An 18,381-nucleotide genomic window follows, 5' to 3' on the forward strand; every position below is an offset into this window, starting at 1 on the left:
CTGTTTTTAATCCTTCTTTATTAGCTGTGCTGCCATGGTGAGTTATATATTTCAACATTAACCTCATGTCAACTTTATATGTGAGAAACCAGGTTAAGAGCTTCCAGCCGTGCTAGCATCAGCTAGAGGCTGTATAATAGACTGTACAGTATATATAGATGGACGATGCATCTCCACTTCCCCCCACTAGACAGAAACTAAGCCGTATTATCCCAGATTCGAACGCTGCCATCTTGAGCCAGAGTCAGCACAGTAGTGATCAGGGGATGGAGCCCTGTTAGCGAGGTCCCATCGATGCCAATCCCAACCAATCAAAAGGGAGTCTCAGCTGTCAATCATGACATGTCACCCTGTTGTTCAAGCATCAAATAACCAATACAACTTAGAGGAAAGATTAACAGATGAACAAACATCAGAGTGATAAAAAAAACGACCTAAAATAACAGAAACCATCTATGAATAAAATTATTAGAAGTGTTCTTTGATTTGTTTAGTTAGCTCCACCAGTCATGGAGGGGCTTCATCCTGCAGAGGCTACATTAGAAGACCGGATGTGTCATAGGGGTGTTACTTGGCTGTCCCATTTCAATGGCTCCTTCAAATGCGACCAACACATGTGTCCTTTTATTCACAAGAAACAAAGTGCCCAACAGGTGCATCCTTCCTGACCAGACCTATCCCAGGATTCATTGCACGTAGGTGAGGTTTTTCAAAGAGGTAATGGTGCTGGCATGCGACCAGATACTTGAGTATCATTCTTCAAATCAACTAAACAGCTAACAGTAGACACGTTAAAAAACCAAGGGGCATTAAAACTTTCTTGTTGTGTCCAATATCAGCTGCGTTGCTAGGCAACAGCAATATGGGTGGGACGAGCTATTGGCGAAAGAATTAGAATTATTGTTAAAATGTATTACTCTATGAACCATCAATATCTGTTGCAAAGTTCACAGCATTCCATCCAATAGTGGTCCAGATAAGGTATTTCACTCGGAGGGACCAACCAACCAACTGATAGAAATTGCCATTATAGCTCCAGGAAGCTAACGTGGCTAAAACAACACATATTTAACTCTATACACTATAATAGTTTCACATATATAGAACATTCATTAGCTGCTGTTTCAGCAGGAGATGAATTCAATGGGACATTTGATTTCAATTTAAAATGAAAAGAAAAGGTTATAGTCAAATAATCTTGTTTGACCAATAAAAGTCAAACACCCAGAGCACACTGAACACACTATGGACACCAGTGACATCTTATCTCTGAAGTGACACGGGCTTTAAGAGCAAACACAGACAATGGTATTATTCACTTTAGCTGAATGGTACTTTGCAGTCATCAGATTTGAGTGTCGTTAGTGTAACTTTTCCTTTAAGACTTAATTACCTCTGCCAAGGACATTATGCTTTGGTTTTGTTTGTCTGCTCGTTAGCAGGATTACATTAAAAAACTACTTTGCGGATTACCATGAAACTGGGTGTAAGGATGCGATATGTGTCAGGAAAGAATCCATTCAATCACTTTCTCTGCAGCATTTCCCACAGAATTCCTTCAGTGGCGGTACCTTGCTTTGCCGCACAACAGATGCACAGGGTACGGCCACACAGACGAATGCAAAGCATATATCACAGGTCAAAGTTCATCAAAGCTTAACCTTAAACCGAGCTGCAGCTTTCCTCCACTATAGGAAGAAAGTAAATGTTTTATCCTCCCCCTCGTTTCCACAGATTCCTCAGAGTGCCTATCTAGTTTCAACTGCATTTGTAAAATGTTATTGTGGATCTGGATCAGGAGGCGAATCATGGAATTCTTTTTTAACTTTCTTTAACATTGCAGGATGGGGTTCTCAGAGAATAATTCATGGATCTTGATGAAAACAAATCTGACATTTCAGCTGAATGATATTTATGAGTGAGCACAATTTGGTGCAGATCCAAGTAAAAATCACGATCTAGTGAACAAATTGCGATCAATAATGTGAATCTGTGAAACAAAATGTCAGAGAGACAGAGTCTTTGATTGGAGGAGATAACCACTGAGTGAAAACAATGTTTTCACACTGTTCGGCACAAGCAGCAAATTGGTTAGAAATTAAAACTAATGAGCAATTACCCCACCATTGAACTTCTATTAATGTCTGTTTTCTCAGTGCTCTCCAACTGAATCCTAATTTCTACTCATTTCATCAATCTGAATAAATATGACACTTGTTTTTACTTCCTTAATCTTTCATTGTGTTCACTGTGAGACACGGAGGAGGCACTTTTGCATTCTGATGTGCATCCAAGACTCATAACTCATAATCTCCCAGCTCTTCCTCGAAGACTGTAAATAGTGTTCGCAGACAAACACTTCCCTATTTCTCCATAATCAAAACATTGCAACCGCTATTGGTTCAGTTTATTTGTACATTCATAAATACTTTATTTGCATGCGGCTTCTATTATGAAGCTCGCAACCATATTCCTGCCATATTAAAACTATTTACCCCTTAGAAAAAGTCGCTTTGCACTCTGCTTGAACCGGCTGCTTCCGATTTAATCTTGTGTCCCGAACCAGGCGACTGCACATGAAAGACCCTTCAACGTGGCACAGTAATGACTTAAGAGGGTGTGTTCACAAACAGAAATATACAACAATATAATCAATTATTAACTCACTCACTCAGCCCTACAACAGCACGGCAGAGGAAAAGCCTGTTTGCATTTGCATTGATAATGAAATACAAAGTTCCACGGTGAAGGGTTACTGATGTTATGTGATGAATTGTGTTGTGTGGATATTAACATCGTGAATTACACTTTTGTTCATCTGCAGTCAGTTTGGCTCTCCGATCAGAGCACGGTGTTCCCTCAGTAGAGGTTACAGAGGAACCTTGGTGGAGATTCATCAGGAAATAAAACAACCATTAATCCCAAAATGAGTGGACTTCCCACAGGACTGGATTTCCATAAATGTGAGCCAATGTGAATATGAGTGAGCATGAGCCTGAGGTTGTGCACTCACCTGAAGTGCTGTGCATTCAGCAAAAAGATCACCACCGCCACCTGCAGCTCTTTACCTGTAATAACATACGTTATATGCACATACAGGAAAAACTACATTACCTTTGTTAGGAACTTCATAGAAAACAGCTCAATGGAGTCACCCACTGAGCCACACACCTTGAATGCTGGCACAGCTCAGAGCCACAGTCATGCATGAGGTGTGCTTCACTCTGCATGTCTAATTCATGTTAGGCCATCACCTGCCTGTTGTGCATTGTGCTACTCTATCTGCGTAGATGGTTTACAATCCTTTTAGGCTGGGAGTGCTGGAGCAGTGACAGTCACACATACGAGCAGCCATCTGAAGGCATCACAAGAGAATAAAGTGAGGCACCATCTGCAATATTAATGTGGTAATTATGCAAATTATACAGCAGCTTTCATCACTCAAAACAGTGATCTTGTTGCCACACAGACATGGAGCTCATTGTTGAAATGCTTCCTTTCTGCTGCTGCACAGATATCATTCTAAATCAGAGCGGACAAAGCTGGAGGCTGATCCATGTCTGCACGCTCGGCCGAAAATCTGCTGCTCACTTATCAAATCCCCACAAACATTTATTCCCACAGAGGTAATCTGTGTCATAGTTCATGCTGACAGAGGAAAACTCATTTCTGCTGTCATGTTTTAAAGCCACAAAACAACACTGATACCCAGGAGTGAGCCTCTCAGAGGACACACTGGGGTTTCATGTGCTGGGAATGGTTTAACACACACAAACACACAGGGGATGTGAGCATATAAGCCATCCTTACGTTAGTGTTATCCGTAAAATTCCAGAAATCTAAAGGCAAATCTTAACCATACAAATATTTAAGCAGATATACCTGCAGGTGTTTCAGACCTCTAGAGAAGTCACCCTGCTTTCTTACATGGACCAATGCTGCCCCCCAGTGCGAGAAATGGGAACAAGGAGAAATTATATTTATGTCTGCGAGTTACAAGAGGAATTCTGTTTATAATGTAATTTCATGCAAAACTTGAGTGATCCTCAAACTGGCCTTCCACAGGGAGGTCAGAGTACAGGTCAACTATTATTATATTACTCAATTATTCACCAGGGGGGCAAAACATTTTTTTATTTCAAATGGAGAGCTCTTTGGAAGCCGGCAGTGGTCAACCTAGTTCTGATTCAAAGAGCAACCATGGAGCGGCACTCCAGGAGAGTCCATGTCTGCAGGGGGGCTCAGCAGGGTGGACATTAACACTCACCACCTGGTCTCTCAGTATTTCAAGTGCACCATCTCGTGTAAGATACAGATTGTCCCTGATTTAAATACTAGAATGAAATGAGCTAGTTTTTTTTTTCTAATTGAGTTGAAGAATTTAAAAACCCTTAACACTAGGAGACAGGAGAAGAAAATATACATGTGAGGCTGTATATAAAGATGACTGGAAAACCCATTAAAACATGTGTTTTACAGATCCTGGAATCCAAACTATGAATCATATACTATTATTATAATCATTTTTGGTGTTTCTATAAAGTTAGTGTACTCACAAGATGCATCAAAAGGAGAAAGATCACAATTCAGCTGTAAAGCAGGTTGCTGGTTATAAAAATGTGGATCTCAAGTCTAGACTGAGATAACCCAGATGACAGGACCTGATGATGTCATCTGTGTTAATATTTTTCTATGATTAAGGTTTGTTTGTTTGTCACATATTATCCATCCTTTATGCATAAATTTGGTGGACTACCCCTTTAATTTTGTGAATAAATGTTGTATTTCCAATACTTAACACATTGTAACTTAATTCAAAATATTTAAAAAGTGAGTGCACTTTTCCTTTTTTTCAGTGGTTTTTATTTAAAATCTAATTTGAATAACAGCAGCGTGTGGGTCGACCACTCATCTAAGAAGGTAATTAAACACTCATTTGGAGACGTTTCTAATTTGCCAGCGTTTCAGAGTCACTTCTCATCTTCCATTCTGTGTGTTGACACACTCATTCATCACAGAGGAACACGCTCTGCAAATCACATTTTTAACTAGATGCTGCTTTTACTGTGCCGTACGTGTGCGTCTCCAGTTTTCCACTGCGCTAAGCAATGGGGATGGAAACGTTACCAAGGAAACCAGCCAGAGCGCCCAAGTGTAGGTTCTTATTAGAAGATGGCTATAATTACTGACTGGAAATAACGGAAGGTCACAGGTGACAACACTGAGGGAAGTCAGACACCTGACACCTAAAATATTCATTATTTTCCTGTAGCTGATCACACTTTCTAGAAAAAGAAAAACTTTTCACATGACTTTTTATGATGAAAATATCACATTCAATTATATATCACATACTTAAAATGATTTTACACATTTTATTTTAGGAGCAATCTTTAATGTAAAAAAATATTTATTATAGACTGTATATGTTTTTTCCGATATGTTACATATTATCTGATAGTAAATAATGCTACATTCATGATGACTGTGACAGGGCAAATGGTTCCACTGTTCCACTAGTGTGTTCAAAAAGGTAATTCATCTAAGAGCTCACAGAGTCAGAATGACTTCCTCCTGGTGTGAAGATTGTTCCTGCCCAGGCAGAGTCTTACGCTGCACGGGGAGGCCTGTGCAGACAGGGTGCAGGAGCTGCACGAGGCCCGGTCCACCCTGTAGGAGATGGAGTCGTAGAACACAGGGTTGCTGTGGCCTTGCTCCTGGTCGCAGTGAGATGGAGGGGGGCGGTCGTGAATGTCACAGCAGACGCAGGAGAACAAGTATCTGAGTCTGCTGGGTTCAGGGAGCTCTGAGTCCTGTCTCTGTTCAGGTGTAACAAGTCCATGATCCTCTGCAGGAGAAGGGAGGAGGTTGGTACAGCTGGTGCCCCCCTCCATGGGCAGGCTGAGGTTGCAGCGGCTGCTATGTCCGTCTCTCCTGTCCTTGTATCTTCCTTCAGCAGTTTCTCCTTCAGAGTCCGACACCTCCCTGTCCTCCTGTACGTCTTTGGGCTGTGGTGCCTGCTCCTCTCCCCCTGTGTCAGGCCTCACATCAGGCTCATCTGAGCTCACAGTGAGGAACCTCAGGACAACCAGGTTGAGAAAAGCTCCAATCACCGTCAGCCCAACCAAAATGTACGTAAAGCTAAAAGCCACATACGGGGGTCGCTTCTGCAGCGCGTCTCTCCTCTGCAAGGCCACGAAATCCCCAAAGCCGATGGTGGTGAGCGTGATGAAGCAGTAGTAATAGGCATTGAAGAAGGTCCAGTCCTCGAAATGGGAGAAGGCCACGGCTCCGATACACAGAGTGCTCATGCAAGACAGCAGGCCCACCAGCACCATGTTCCCCATGGACACCTCCACCTTCCGCAGGCCCAGAGCCTGCTTGGCTCTTCGCAGGAGGTAGCGGACGAACGTGTTGATCCTCTCGCCCAGGCTCTGGAACATGACCAGCGTCAGGGGAATGCCCAAGACTGCATAAAACATACAGAAGGCCTTGCCAGCATCAGTTTGAGGAGCAACGTGGCCGTAACCTACAAAGTCACAGTATATTGCAGGTCACAGTCAAGTACACTGGATATATGAATGGTTTATTCAAGGCTAAGATGCTCTCTATCCAGTGCAGGCCCACGCAGATGCTCAAGCCTTTAAAGTGTCAATTAAATGATGAGTTTTATAGTTAGCTGACTATATGATGGGTATTTTAGCTTTTTATATGGTTAGATGTGATAAATCTATCATGTGATTCATGCGGGTGCAATGTGAACCAGCTCATTGATACAAAATCTCTAATTATAATTACAAAACTCTGCAGCTCTATAGAGCTATTTAATTCATCTTTAGAGAAAAAGGTTCCAGTTAAACCACAATACTGTCTCAGGCTAAAGATAACAACCAGCTAGTGAGGAAACGTCATACATGTACATTTCTGTATCATTTTCCTCTGCTGTTAAATTACTTTGGTGCATTTTAAAAGGAAACCAATCGATACCTACAGACATGAAAAGGTATCTGCATTATCATGTACATTACACTACTCAGCTGTAACATAATCACAGTGCAGCCTCTTCATGTTACAGGCTGTTGACACTTCATCTGGCTGAGCAAACCTCTGACGTGAGACAGTAGTGATTGAGGTCAGCAAATTGTAGGAATACAGTGTGACCTCGACCAGCCTGAAGTTACGCTCTCATTTCACGTCCACCCTACGAATACCTGCTCGTACGCTTGTTTCATCCACAATCCATTTCTAATGTGTGGTTACGAGATTCATCCTTGAGAGAACAAACCAAAGAAGAGTGCAGCAGATATCAGTCATGCAGAGTCTGTACACACAGTTCTCAGCCAAGATCGAATCAGATAAATAAGTGAGAACACCATGTGGGTGAACCACGGATGTAGAGACTGTTTAATAACTGACCATGAACTTCTGGAGGAAAAAGGGGAAACATAAATATTTCCTTCAGCCTTCATTTTACTTTCACTGGCGAACTGGCCTCTCCTGATTCTATCGTATCACTTATGCTCCTTGTACATAATTTCAACAATAAATTGCAAGAAAAAGGTGACTGTACACATGTTTCATTGAATTTGTTTTAAACGGTTGTTGACAGTTCCAATCTAATTAATTTTGAGGGGGGGGATTTCAGTTGCTGAAGTTTTTGATGTCCACAAATTGTAATCACAGGCAGATTCTGCATTCTGCAAAACCTAAGTATGAAAATCTAAAGTGATAAAGGAATAAAACTCCTCAGTGTCAGATATTTGCCACTATGAAGTTGAAATAAAGGACAAGTTTCCTCTTCTGTGGAGGACATGTAGGGACTGTGGTCCATTTGAATCTAGTGTTTTCACTAAACATCTGAAGAGTCACAGAAATGTTGAAGTCGTCCTGCAGCTCTGCACTGTAACACAAAACAGTGCTTCATCTATATTTAACAGCATTCTGTCAAAATCAGAGGAAGCCACAATGTGATATGAGGCAGTTCACAAGTTTTATCAACTTGTTAATGAGGAAGTATATTTTGCCATATTTCAGCAAACTTAACGAAGTGTGTTCTTCCTGTTTATACTGTGCAACATCTCACTGGAGTCAATGTTTGTGTGAAACCAAACTGAGCTCAGACTTTGTTGTTTCTGTGAAGAAGACAAACTTTTTACAGCCATTCTTCAAAACTTCTTCGTGTTTTAATGTGTCTCAATGAAAACAAAATCAGTTTGGTGGACTGTCCCTTTAATGCAGGAGGGTTGTTTAACGTGCATAAACTGCTGTTCGGTGGCAAATCATGTCCAACACAAACTTCAACACACACACAAACTTGTGGCCCCTCCAACCAGGGGCGCACAAACACGCACGGAAGACACATATTGCTGTCTGTTGCTGTACTTGCCTATCGTGGTGATGACCGTGACGGCGAAGTAGAAGGAGCCGGTGAACCTCCACTGCCGGCCGGCTCGGTGCGGCTCGGCCAGCAGCACCACCCTCTCCATCCGCCTGAAGTCCGGCTCGGTGAAGCCGTACTTCCTCCTCAGCTCGCCCAGCCTCTGCTCCAGGACCTGCCTCCTGTCCCCCTCTCGATCAGCCTCCAGCGCGCTGAACACCGCGGCTCCCACCAGCAGGTAGACCACCATGGAGAGGATGAGAGAGAGGGTCCTGATGCTGTGCGTCTTCATCCTCTCGGCTCCACAGTGCGCACGGAGAGGAGGCGCAGGGAGGGGGGTAGGGGGGGGGGGCTGCTCAGACACACGCAAAGGACACAGGCAGGAGCATCCTTCAGTCATCTCAAGAGAGCTGAGGTGTTGGGGCCCATGTGGCCTGCGATAGGGTCACAGTACTAAATAGGCTGGCTGTTGAAACTGTAGTCTGTTGCTATTAGAGTTTGATCAGACCCAGCGCCTCTCCACACTTTACCTGAGCTCACCTGCTGGCAGCACCTTGACTTCCCACAGGATGTTTTGTAGTCCATGGCCTCAGCCGGTGCCTCCTCCCATGTGATGTCCACAGAGGACGATCCATCAAAGTCCATCTCCACACAAAAGGTGCTTGTCCCCCAGGCCATAAGACTTTTAAACTCCTATGAACTGCAATAACTCCACCAAACCAGCACCGTGGCATATTTGCATATTTGCACTATTGCACACAATTGAACTATTGTTGTTCTATTTTTATCTTGAGCTGTATATATATATTTTTAGATATATACATTTTATTTTCTATTTTAAATTTTTTGATATTCTATTTTATTCTATTTTATACTATTTCTATTTTATTTATTTTTTGGTTGTAATTACTTGAGCATTGCTAGAAGAGAGCCTGTGACTCAAGCATTTCATTGCCAGCGACTGCTTAATGTTATTGTTGTGCATTTGATAATAAAAATTTTGAATCTTGAATCTTGTTGGACCGTCGATGTGCAGAATGATGTTTGTCTGAATTAGGGTTGCACATTCATCTGCTGATGGTGCAACATTTCTCTGAGCTCATCTTCGGTCAGATACAAGATCCTTTTGTGACATCGCAAGTTGTATAGATGCCCAATATGGTCCACTACGCAACTTGCAACATTCAACTTCATCTGGCTCTGAGAAGTGACTTTTCAATGTCCTATGGAGACGTCGTGGGTCTGAAGTGTTGGAGGACGTATTCAGATCCTTTACTTCGGTAAAAGTACTATGTCAGAAGTAAAAAGTCAACTTAAGCAAACATATAAGTTAGTAGTGGAGTTAAAGGCCCCATATTTTACAGCTGTCTGGGATGTAATTTGAGGTATTGGTATCCCTAAGATGATACATCAGTGGTTTAAAGTGGAAAAAACTGCTGCAATGTGTATTTCCATGTCCTCTCTTTTACCTCTCTGGAGCTGCAGACAGAACAGGCGGTTTTTCACCTGCCTCCTGAGCCCCTCCTCAGATTGGCTGAGTGACACACGACCAGGCCTTTCCCCGTTCTCATTGAGGTGCATTTGACGATCTCTGGCTGTAAACACAACTGAAAGTCACATTATGTTCTGATACCGCTACAGTCGGTTAAACAGGATGTTTCTGAAAGGTAAGTTACACCGTCCTCCTGTTTGTTCAAGTTTTAGCAGGACAGTCGGCCAATATAGGAGAAACGTCCCGAGTTCCAGTACGGAGTTTCACTCCCGAGTAACGTCTAGGTTACTCCGTACTGAGCACAGCGACATGGCACGTCAGAAGAAAAAAAGCGTAACCACTGGTTTTGAACAGTATCGTTCTTTAGGAGTAATGTGCATTCCTCCACGCTGCAATGTTTCTTCAGTGTTGTTTGTTGTGGTTAGCCTGTGGTAGCTAACAAGCTGCTAGCTCAGCAACAGGTCTGCTTGGTGTCGCATTCCAGGTGGTAGCCCATATGACTCATACGGGGGAGGAAGTACGAAACAAGACGTTTCGATAACTTATTTATTAGAACGGACTGAGTGAAAAAGTCTGAGGTGTGACTGTTTTCATACTCTTAGGGTCCCTATGGACCCCTTCAAGTAATTAAGGAGAGTAAAAGCCCAGAAAATTTATTTTACACAATATGGGCGTTTTAAGATATTAACGTAAAGTAAAAGTAGTTTGGTGACGCTGACCCATACATTATTGTATATGACATTTTTAGATGATCGATACAGAGGCAAACATGTGTATATTTATAGACTGTATATAAAAATGGATGTAGACTGCAGTCCAGAAAGTGAAGCCAATGTGGATGTTCCTGCAACCTGTATTCTCTCGAATGACCAGCAGATGGTTCTCAACTGGTTACAAAAAGAAGTCAGAGGTCAACAGCCCCTTTTCCACCAGTCTAAGAAACCCACTAACATCTAGCCTTTGTCTGCAATGGGAATAGATAAATCAGCATTCACTCCCAGGCTGGTTGACTCTGCCAGGTCCTCAAATCAGCAATTATAGAAACGAGGCTAAGTCCGCTAACGGGAAATGAGATAATCACCTTTTACAGCGGCTTTATCCACACTTTAAAAAACAGCATTAACCTGCTAATTAAAGAAAAAAAAAAAGAGTTCCATGACAAATTATTTCTACTTCTCATTTGATTTATGACGGCAGTAAATATTTTGACACTGTTATTGTCTCGAGGCTACTTCAATTTACACAACACCATGTTCATTTTGTTAAGTTTGGTCCCATTAAGACTCAAATATCATGTGACTCACAGCTACTATTGTCCAATGGGTGCAGGTCGCAGGTGCAGCTCCTCAGCTCCTCTAAATATAGTTACTTCTGGTTTCAATAAAACCAAGATGGTGCTGGGGAAAAGGCCAAACCGGAGGCTTCAAACCAGCAGCTCATCATGGTGGGTTGCCACTTAGGGTATATAACTTAATACAATTATAATAATTTAGGGTCTTCATGCTCACTATTCTGTAAGTTATTGGGTTGTTGATTAATCCGATCAACTGTATATCTAAACAAAAATGAGTGATGTGAGTCAATAAAAAAGCAATAAATAAAAGTTAGTTCTCAGTAACACTAAACATCCCCCCAGTTTTTAAGTGTGTGTGTGTGTGTGTGTGTGTGTGTGTGTGTGTGTGTGTGTGTGTGTGTGTGTTGTGTCTGTGCCCCACAGCAGCAGAAACAGCTGGCCTTTCGAGACGCTACTCTCTTGATTATTTTGCCCTGTGAAGCGTTCATGTGTGGAGTATGCTCGGCTAAAGTATTACTCTGAGCGATGAAGCGTTAGCTGGTGGCAGCACTGACCTTTATCAAGCACACTTAGTCGCTGAGTGATCCGCCGAATTGTCGTCATTAACTAAGTCAGACACAGGGACTGAGAGAGTGAGGGGACAGATGATTTGTGGGGATGTGTTGGTTCGGCTGCTCAGGAGCCTGACTTCACCGAGGCTTTTGCTCACTGTCATGCTAATTGGGTTCACAGCGGAGCAACCAGAAGATGGCCCCGACTATTGGAGCTCTACCCTGCAACTTATTTCAGTTTCATACCCTGCATGAAACTCCCATCTCTTTCCAATTTGCGGGACCTATTCATGCACTAAACCAGGCCATAAAAGCCAGAGATCTGTCATTAAAATCCACGTTTATTGCCCCCACTCCCCTGCAGAACATATGGCTATCTCCATGCTGTGTTTTTATCTCCCAGAGACATTGCAGGACCTTATCCCGCTGTAGTAAGCACAAATGGATCTATTGCTGAGCATGTGTTAACAGTGTAGCATGCAGACAAGTCTTGATTTTCTCCACTGGCAGTCGGAGCAATTATCTCCTTTTGAAAGAGCCCCTGAGAGATAATAGCCTGACCAGGGCCGGCTCAATAAAAGCACACAGCGCTTACCTTATTATTATTCACAATCAATACTTTATGCAGATTTAAAATGTGTGTGTCGGGAAGATATAATGAATAAAATAATATATTAGTCGTTCCTAGACGCATCAATTCAGCAGTAAACTGAGCAATCGCTGCGAAGGACAAGTTTCTTTTTTAATAAGGGCCCTGTGGCTTAACAGCTCTCTACCCATGAAGTTATGATGCTGGGTTATCGGATGTACTCATCTCATCTCTCCTTGCTCGGTGGGAACATTCATACATTCCCTTTATCTTCCACAGGAAGACATTAAGGTCAGGATGTCCACCGGCAGGAGTCCAGACTCTCATCTGTCCAAGGGCGGCCCGCTTTAAAAAATGAGGAGAGGAAATCCACCACAAACATGATGGTATCTTTAAACTGATAACAGCATGCAACGGCAGTGGAGGTAAAGAGTCTTTATGATGATTGTATGATAAAGAGACTTAATGTGTTTTAGTCATAAAAATAAAAAATCTCTCTTTTTGAAAACAACACATTTCCACACAATTATCTTTTTGGTGTCACTGAGGGAAACAAGCTTGAGCGTGTTTTAATTCTACCTCACCTTCAGGGAGTGGTTTTGGTGTGAAGACGACTGTGACTAAAGTTGTGTGGATCAGTGGTTTCTCAAATATAAAATCTAATTTGATTTCATCCTGTGACTGTACAGGTGGCTCAACTCAAACAACATCTGAAGTGATGATACAACTCAGGGGAAGAAATTCATTTAACATTCAAAAAACAGCTAAACATGAGTCAGATCATCACTAAATTACGAATATAACTGTACTTTAATTCTAGCTATGGTGTGCTTTTATTTTGATGGTTTCATAATTAATAATCCCGGAATGATGATGTATGATCCTCCAATGTTTTGGTTCTTTTTTAAATAAAGACAAGCACTTAAATAGTAGAAAACTCAAAAGACTGTTGTAAAACTGCAGAAGAGACAATTAGAGACAGTGTCCAGACTTTGAATGGACTCAAATCTGGCTGGATAAATTCACATTATATTGTCTATACCCAGAGGTGATGGTGTCATGGAGACAACAACTCAATCAGAATAATAAAAACACTGGATTTGAACATTTGGAAGGTTGGTATTTCCCTCTCTAAATTATCTCCACCATGGAGGCTATGTTCTCAACCCAGTCTTTTTGTTTGTTTGTTTGTTTGTAAGCAAGATCACGAGAAAACAAATAAACAGATTTCCACAAAAACTAGGTAGTAGGTAGTAGGTTTCAACATGTGTACATTTTGGGGTGGATTCGGATCAGGTTGTGGATCCAGGACCTTTTTTTGTAATTCACAGCATCTTCACTGATTTCCCGGGTAAACAATTAAGGGATAGTGATGAAAGAAATCCGGCACATTTAGAGAACTGATATCTTCGAGTGTTTGAAATTCGGCGCAGCTTGATTAAACTTAGGGGGACCGAGGTATGCGCTCAACTCAAAGGGATTCTAGATTCTGAGGGACAGCTGGCAGGTCAGGGGTGAGTTTGGCACCACCTAGGGCATAAACTGAGAAGTGCAATACAGTGGGCCATAGTCCATTACATTACATTACATTTCATTTAGCTGACGCTGTAATCCAAAGCGACTTACAATAAGTGCATCAACCCTGAGGGTACAAACCCAGAACAAGAATCAAGAAAGTACAATTTCTTCAAAAAATAAGGCAAAACTACAAAGTGCTATATGTAAGTGCCATTTACTACTAAATTGTTGGTTTCAAAAATTGTTAGTATTTTTTTATTTGTTTTTATTTTTAGATGCGGGCCAATTCAAAATTGATGGCCGGCTGCAGTTGGCCCGTGGGCCGTAGTTTGGACACCCCTGATATAAAGGCTACACTTGTGAGATTTAACATGTTAAAGTTGATAGTGGGTCTGTATTAGGACTCTGAGCAGTTTCTGTGACCTGAGACTAAAACCTAATAAAACTAGTAAAATAATAAATAATCCAATATATCCTTTCACATGTTAAAGCATGAGGGAGGTGGTTCTGTTTCTGTTTGTGTCACTTTAACCTCACTAGCTGCGAACAGCTTCATGTTTTCTACTCAAACCATGAACCTGAACCTCTCATTGGGCGTCAACATCAGCTGATATCAAACTTTCTGTCCCCAGAGTTCAAAATGAAAGTGAAACGAACTTCAGCTTCAGGCCCGAGGCGCGGTTCCGGTCGCTCCAGGAGGAAAGCTCGTGTCACCATGTCCTGGCCGCTTCGGGACAGACTATGTTCGGCGGTGGCCTGGCTGTGGCGCCGGACCCTGGCCATCCGCAGGCTGTTCGCTCCTATCACCAGGTACCTGCGGTCACTGACAGGCTGGACCGGGGAGTGCAGCGGCGGAGACGGGCCGCAGCTGCCCGACCAACAGGAAGACCTGTGGGAGGCAGGTCGGCCAGGGAGACCCGAGGTGAGACGGGGGTCAGGGGGTAAACGTGAGGCCAGGGTCAGGGTCCCTGTGGAAGACCCGGAGCAGGAGGAAGAGAAGCAGGAGGATGAAGAGTGTGACAGGGAGCAGTACAGATCTGACAACACGGATGAGTTTTGCTGTGGTTATGATTCCACCTGGGAAACAGAGCAGACTGAGGAGAGACCAGCAGCGTCTGTGAGTTCACCTCAGGTCACTTGTTTGTTTGTTTGTTTGAACTCATAAACATCAGCGCGTCTGGTCGAGTCAACCTGGTGCGCGTCTTGTCGTGGCGTTACGGTACCGGCGCGTGTAGCGGAAACAAGGCCGAAAATAAAGTTTCGCCCAACTTGTTCCTGTTGGATGTTATTTCAACTTCCTGAAGAGGGGACACAGAAGTTTCACCTCACTCTGGTTCACAGTGACCTCCACTGTCGGTGTGTCAAGTTCAAGAAAATTTGACTGTATAAAGTTTGAGAGAATTAAATTATATTTAAAAAGAGAGAGCGACCTGAGTGTCATAATAAAAATGTAGCTTATTTGAGAGAGATAAGAAAATGATTCGTCAGCTCTTAAGGATCGTTTTATTATTGTATTTAATGTTTGATAACTGAGCTGATTTTCCTTTTAATTTCCAAAATAATCCTACAGTAAAATCTTCTGAAAATTGACACACAGACAGTGGAGGTCGAATTGAAAGAGAGTGAGGTAAAACCTCTTTGTCACCTCTTACGGATGTTTGAATAATATTGAATGAGAGCAAGAATGCCATAGTGGAAATTGAACCAATTTTACCTAGAATTATTTTTTAAACATATTTATTATTCCATTTCATTATATATGTGAATGTCTTGTTTCGGAAGCAAAATCTTCCTGTATGTAGCTGTTAGATTTGTCTCGCCCTGACCATCCAAACTAAATGTCCTCACTCTGTAGTGTCTATACTTAAAATGGTTCTCACTAAGAAATAAGTGCAGGAACACACACACACAGGTTTCATACACATTTAATTGTATGTTATTCCCACAATTTTCTTTTATGTTTCCTCAGATCAGGCTGCAACATCGGAACCAGGGCATGTCCTCTGTGAGTACACCTCTTACATGTTTTTTGGGATCAAATGTTTTCATTTATTATATGAAATAAATATACTAATAGAATAACATTGTGAACGTTTTTTGAGGTTTATTGAGAGTGAGTACCAAGCCTTTATATCTGATTCCTTTGCTTCAAGGACTCAAGCAAACTCTGAGTTTATAATGTCCAGATATGTAAACTGCTGTAAGACCAGCTAATAGCACTTTTTTTTAAAGCCCAAATATGACAAGTTACTCAGGATGACTGTTAGGTAGCATTGAGCCAACAAAATGAACCCTGGGCAGGATGTTCATTTTAACCTGGCCAGTTTCAGTTCTCACCATCTGTTCTGTTGTGTCAAGTGTATTGTCAATGTTTCTGAATATTATTACTATTTCTATAATCCATTAATGTTGTAAATATAAACTGACTTTCACTTATTTTCCATGTACCAGTACAAATTTAACAGATTTGAAAATGCTGCGAGAGACATGCAAAACTACAGGCACGACTACCCTGTAGGTTTTACACACACACACATACACATATACACACACACACACACACACACACACACACACACACACACACACAAACACACGTCTCATACACATTTAATTACGTTATGCCCATGATTTTTCCTTTATATTTCCTCACAGTCTAAGAGAAGACAACATTGGAACCAGAACATTGCGTCTGTGAGTACACCTCACACACACCTGTACGTTGGTTTGTTGGTTGGTGTGTTTGATTCCTTGTAAGTAAGATAACACAAAAACAATTGAACAAATGACCACAAAACTTGGTGGAAGATGCAATATGGCTCAGGAAAGGACCCTCAAAATTTTGGTGTGGATACAGATCAGGGGGCGCATCCAGGTTGGGTTTTTTACTTTCTTTAATATTGTGAGAACGGGTTTTACATTTTTCTAAGGTAATAATTTATTGATCTTGATGAAAATGATTAGGGCATATCAAGGGAACTGATATTTAGGAGTGTGTGACATTAGTTGCAGCTTTATTGAATGTAAGGAGACTGTTGGGCCTTGGTGTTCTAGTTTGAAACAAAATAAAAATATTTCTGTTCAGCTGCAGTATTCATTTCCAATCTCTTTTGTTGAGCAGGATTACAATCCTAATCTGGAGTTCTACCTTGGAAACCAGCCCTCTTTACCTGATGGTAAGCCTTTAACTTACATTATATATTGTGATTTCTTTTTAAGTCTGCATCAAATGAGTAGGTTTTTTTGTCAGTTATTAATTTGAATCATTATCTGTGAGACTATCTTGAAATACAGTGTATATAAATCGAAATCACTTTACTTCTGCATTTCCATTCATGAGGTATCTACATACACGATTTCCATACTGAATGGTTTGGAAACTACAAAAATCTGGAGTATGTACACACTTTCATTCAATGGTAAGTTACTCTATACACCAAAGAGGTGATGTAACGTTTATAGCTCTTGTTTATGAAGTTCATAATAAAGTTTTTATGTCTAAGGTTGTTCCCACTGATGGAACCAGGCATGAACCATGATGCCAGTATACTGACAAGAGAAGAAATTGAGGTCAGCTGCTAAAAGTTACCACGTTGACATTTGTAAAGAATGTGTCTCCAAAGTTCTCACAGCAGTTCTACCTTCTCTGTAGGCTTTTCTCAGAAATGACACTGCGAAGGAAAATCTGCTTAAGTCATATGAGCTCATGTTGGACTTCTATGGCATCGAGTTGTGTGATAGGATCACAGGGGAAGTCAGGAGAGCCTCAAACTGGAAAGACAGATTCTGCAACCTGAACAGGTAAAATACAGCTTAGACGATAATAAGAAGAAATGTTTAGTTATATGAATGTAAATCTAAGTGACCCTTCATTTGCCTGTTTGTCATCGACAGACGCACTCACAACAACCTGCGCATCACCCGCATCCTGAAGTGCCTGGGAATCTTGGGGTTCCCCCATTACCAAGCCCCCCTGGTCCACTTCTTCCTGAATGAGACACTCGTCAACGGAGAACTTCCAGACGTCAAAGACAGTGTCCTCAACTACTTTGTGTTTGCCGTGCTCGACAAGAAGCAGCGCAGGAGTCTCCTCGAGTTCGCCTACTTCAATTATGACCGTAAAGATGAGTTTGTGTGGTGCCCACGGAAAATACAGATGATGTGGTCAGAGCGGTCAGCGTCCGAGTCACAGGAAGGAGTGGAAGGTGAAAATGCTGTTAAAATGTTAACATGGGTCTGAGAATCCGAATGAAGACAATGTACCTGAGGCCAAAGACGACGTAAATTAGGTTGAATACATCTGATAACAATGTTGAAACCTGTCACTGGACATGCTGATGAGTTATGACTGTTTCTATATATTTAACTTCACAGCAACAGATGTATGTTAATACATTTGTATATATATTTTCTTAATTTTTCAATCTTCCTCTTTCACTTTTACAAAAGAATGTGTATAGTTCTGAAGGGGATGTAAGTTTTACACCAAAAATCTGCTATGGTGTTCATTCAGTATGATCACATCCTGTTTTCTGTTAATAAATACCTTATATGATCACA

The 18,381-nt window shown here is 41.7% G+C and overlaps 2 protein-coding genes across 2 annotated transcripts; one reads left to right on the plus strand and one right to left on the minus strand.

Moving 5' to 3' along the window:
• Positions 1-5,558: 5,558 nt before the first annotated feature.
• LOC132999581 (potassium channel subfamily K member 15-like) lies at positions 5,559-8,669 on the minus strand. The gene is made up of 3 exons (XM_061069278.1): positions 8,387-8,669; positions 5,958-6,529; positions 5,559-5,813 (listed from the first exon to the last, which is right to left on the minus strand). The coding sequence occupies exons 1-3, from the start codon at positions 8,667-8,669 to the stop codon at positions 5,559-5,561; spliced, it is 1,110 nt and encodes a 369-aa protein (XP_060925261.1).
• A 5,751-nt stretch (positions 8,670-14,420) lies between these two features.
• On the plus strand, positions 14,421-18,381 carry LOC132999715 (opioid growth factor receptor-like). Its single transcript, XM_061069461.1, has 9 exons — positions 14,421-14,938; positions 15,791-15,826; positions 16,273-16,335; positions 16,477-16,515; positions 16,943-16,997; positions 17,162-17,240; positions 17,325-17,391; positions 17,474-17,622; positions 17,716-18,381. The coding sequence occupies exons 1-9, from the start codon at positions 14,462-14,464 to the stop codon at positions 18,059-18,061; spliced, it is 1,311 nt and encodes a 436-aa protein (XP_060925444.1). The 5' UTR covers positions 14,421-14,461; the 3' UTR covers positions 18,062-18,381.

Source organism: Limanda limanda, chromosome 4 (genome assembly GCF_963576545.1).
Source record: "Limanda limanda chromosome 4, fLimLim1.1, whole genome shotgun sequence".
NCBI lineage: Eukaryota > Metazoa > Chordata > Actinopteri > Pleuronectiformes > Pleuronectidae > Limanda > Limanda limanda.

Excerpts from the sequence above, each read along its gene's own strand:
- LOC132999581 (XM_061069278.1), bottom strand. The coding sequence starts at position 8,669 with ATGAAGACGCACAGCATCAGGACCCTCTCTCTCATCCTCTCCATGGTG. Across the intron at positions 6,530-8,386 it reads CACGGTCATCACCACGATAG|GTTACGGCCACGTTGCTCCT; the intron begins GCAAGTACAGCA and ends GTGACTTTGTAG. Across the intron at positions 5,814-5,957 it reads CGGACTCTGAAGGAGAAACT|GACTCAGAGCTCCCTGAACC; the intron begins GCTGAAGGAAGA and ends GAACAGAGACAG.
- LOC132999715 (XM_061069461.1), top strand. The coding sequence starts at position 14,462 with ATGAAAGTGAAACGAACTTCAGCTTCAGGCCCGAGGCGCGGTTCCGGT. Across the intron at positions 16,516-16,942 it reads GGAACCAGAACATTGCGTCT|GATTACAATCCTAATCTGGA; the intron begins GTGAGTACACCT and ends TTTGTTGAGCAG. Across the intron at positions 17,241-17,324 it reads GTACACACTTTCATTCAATG|GTTGTTCCCACTGATGGAAC; the intron begins GTAAGTTACTCT and ends TTTATGTCTAAG.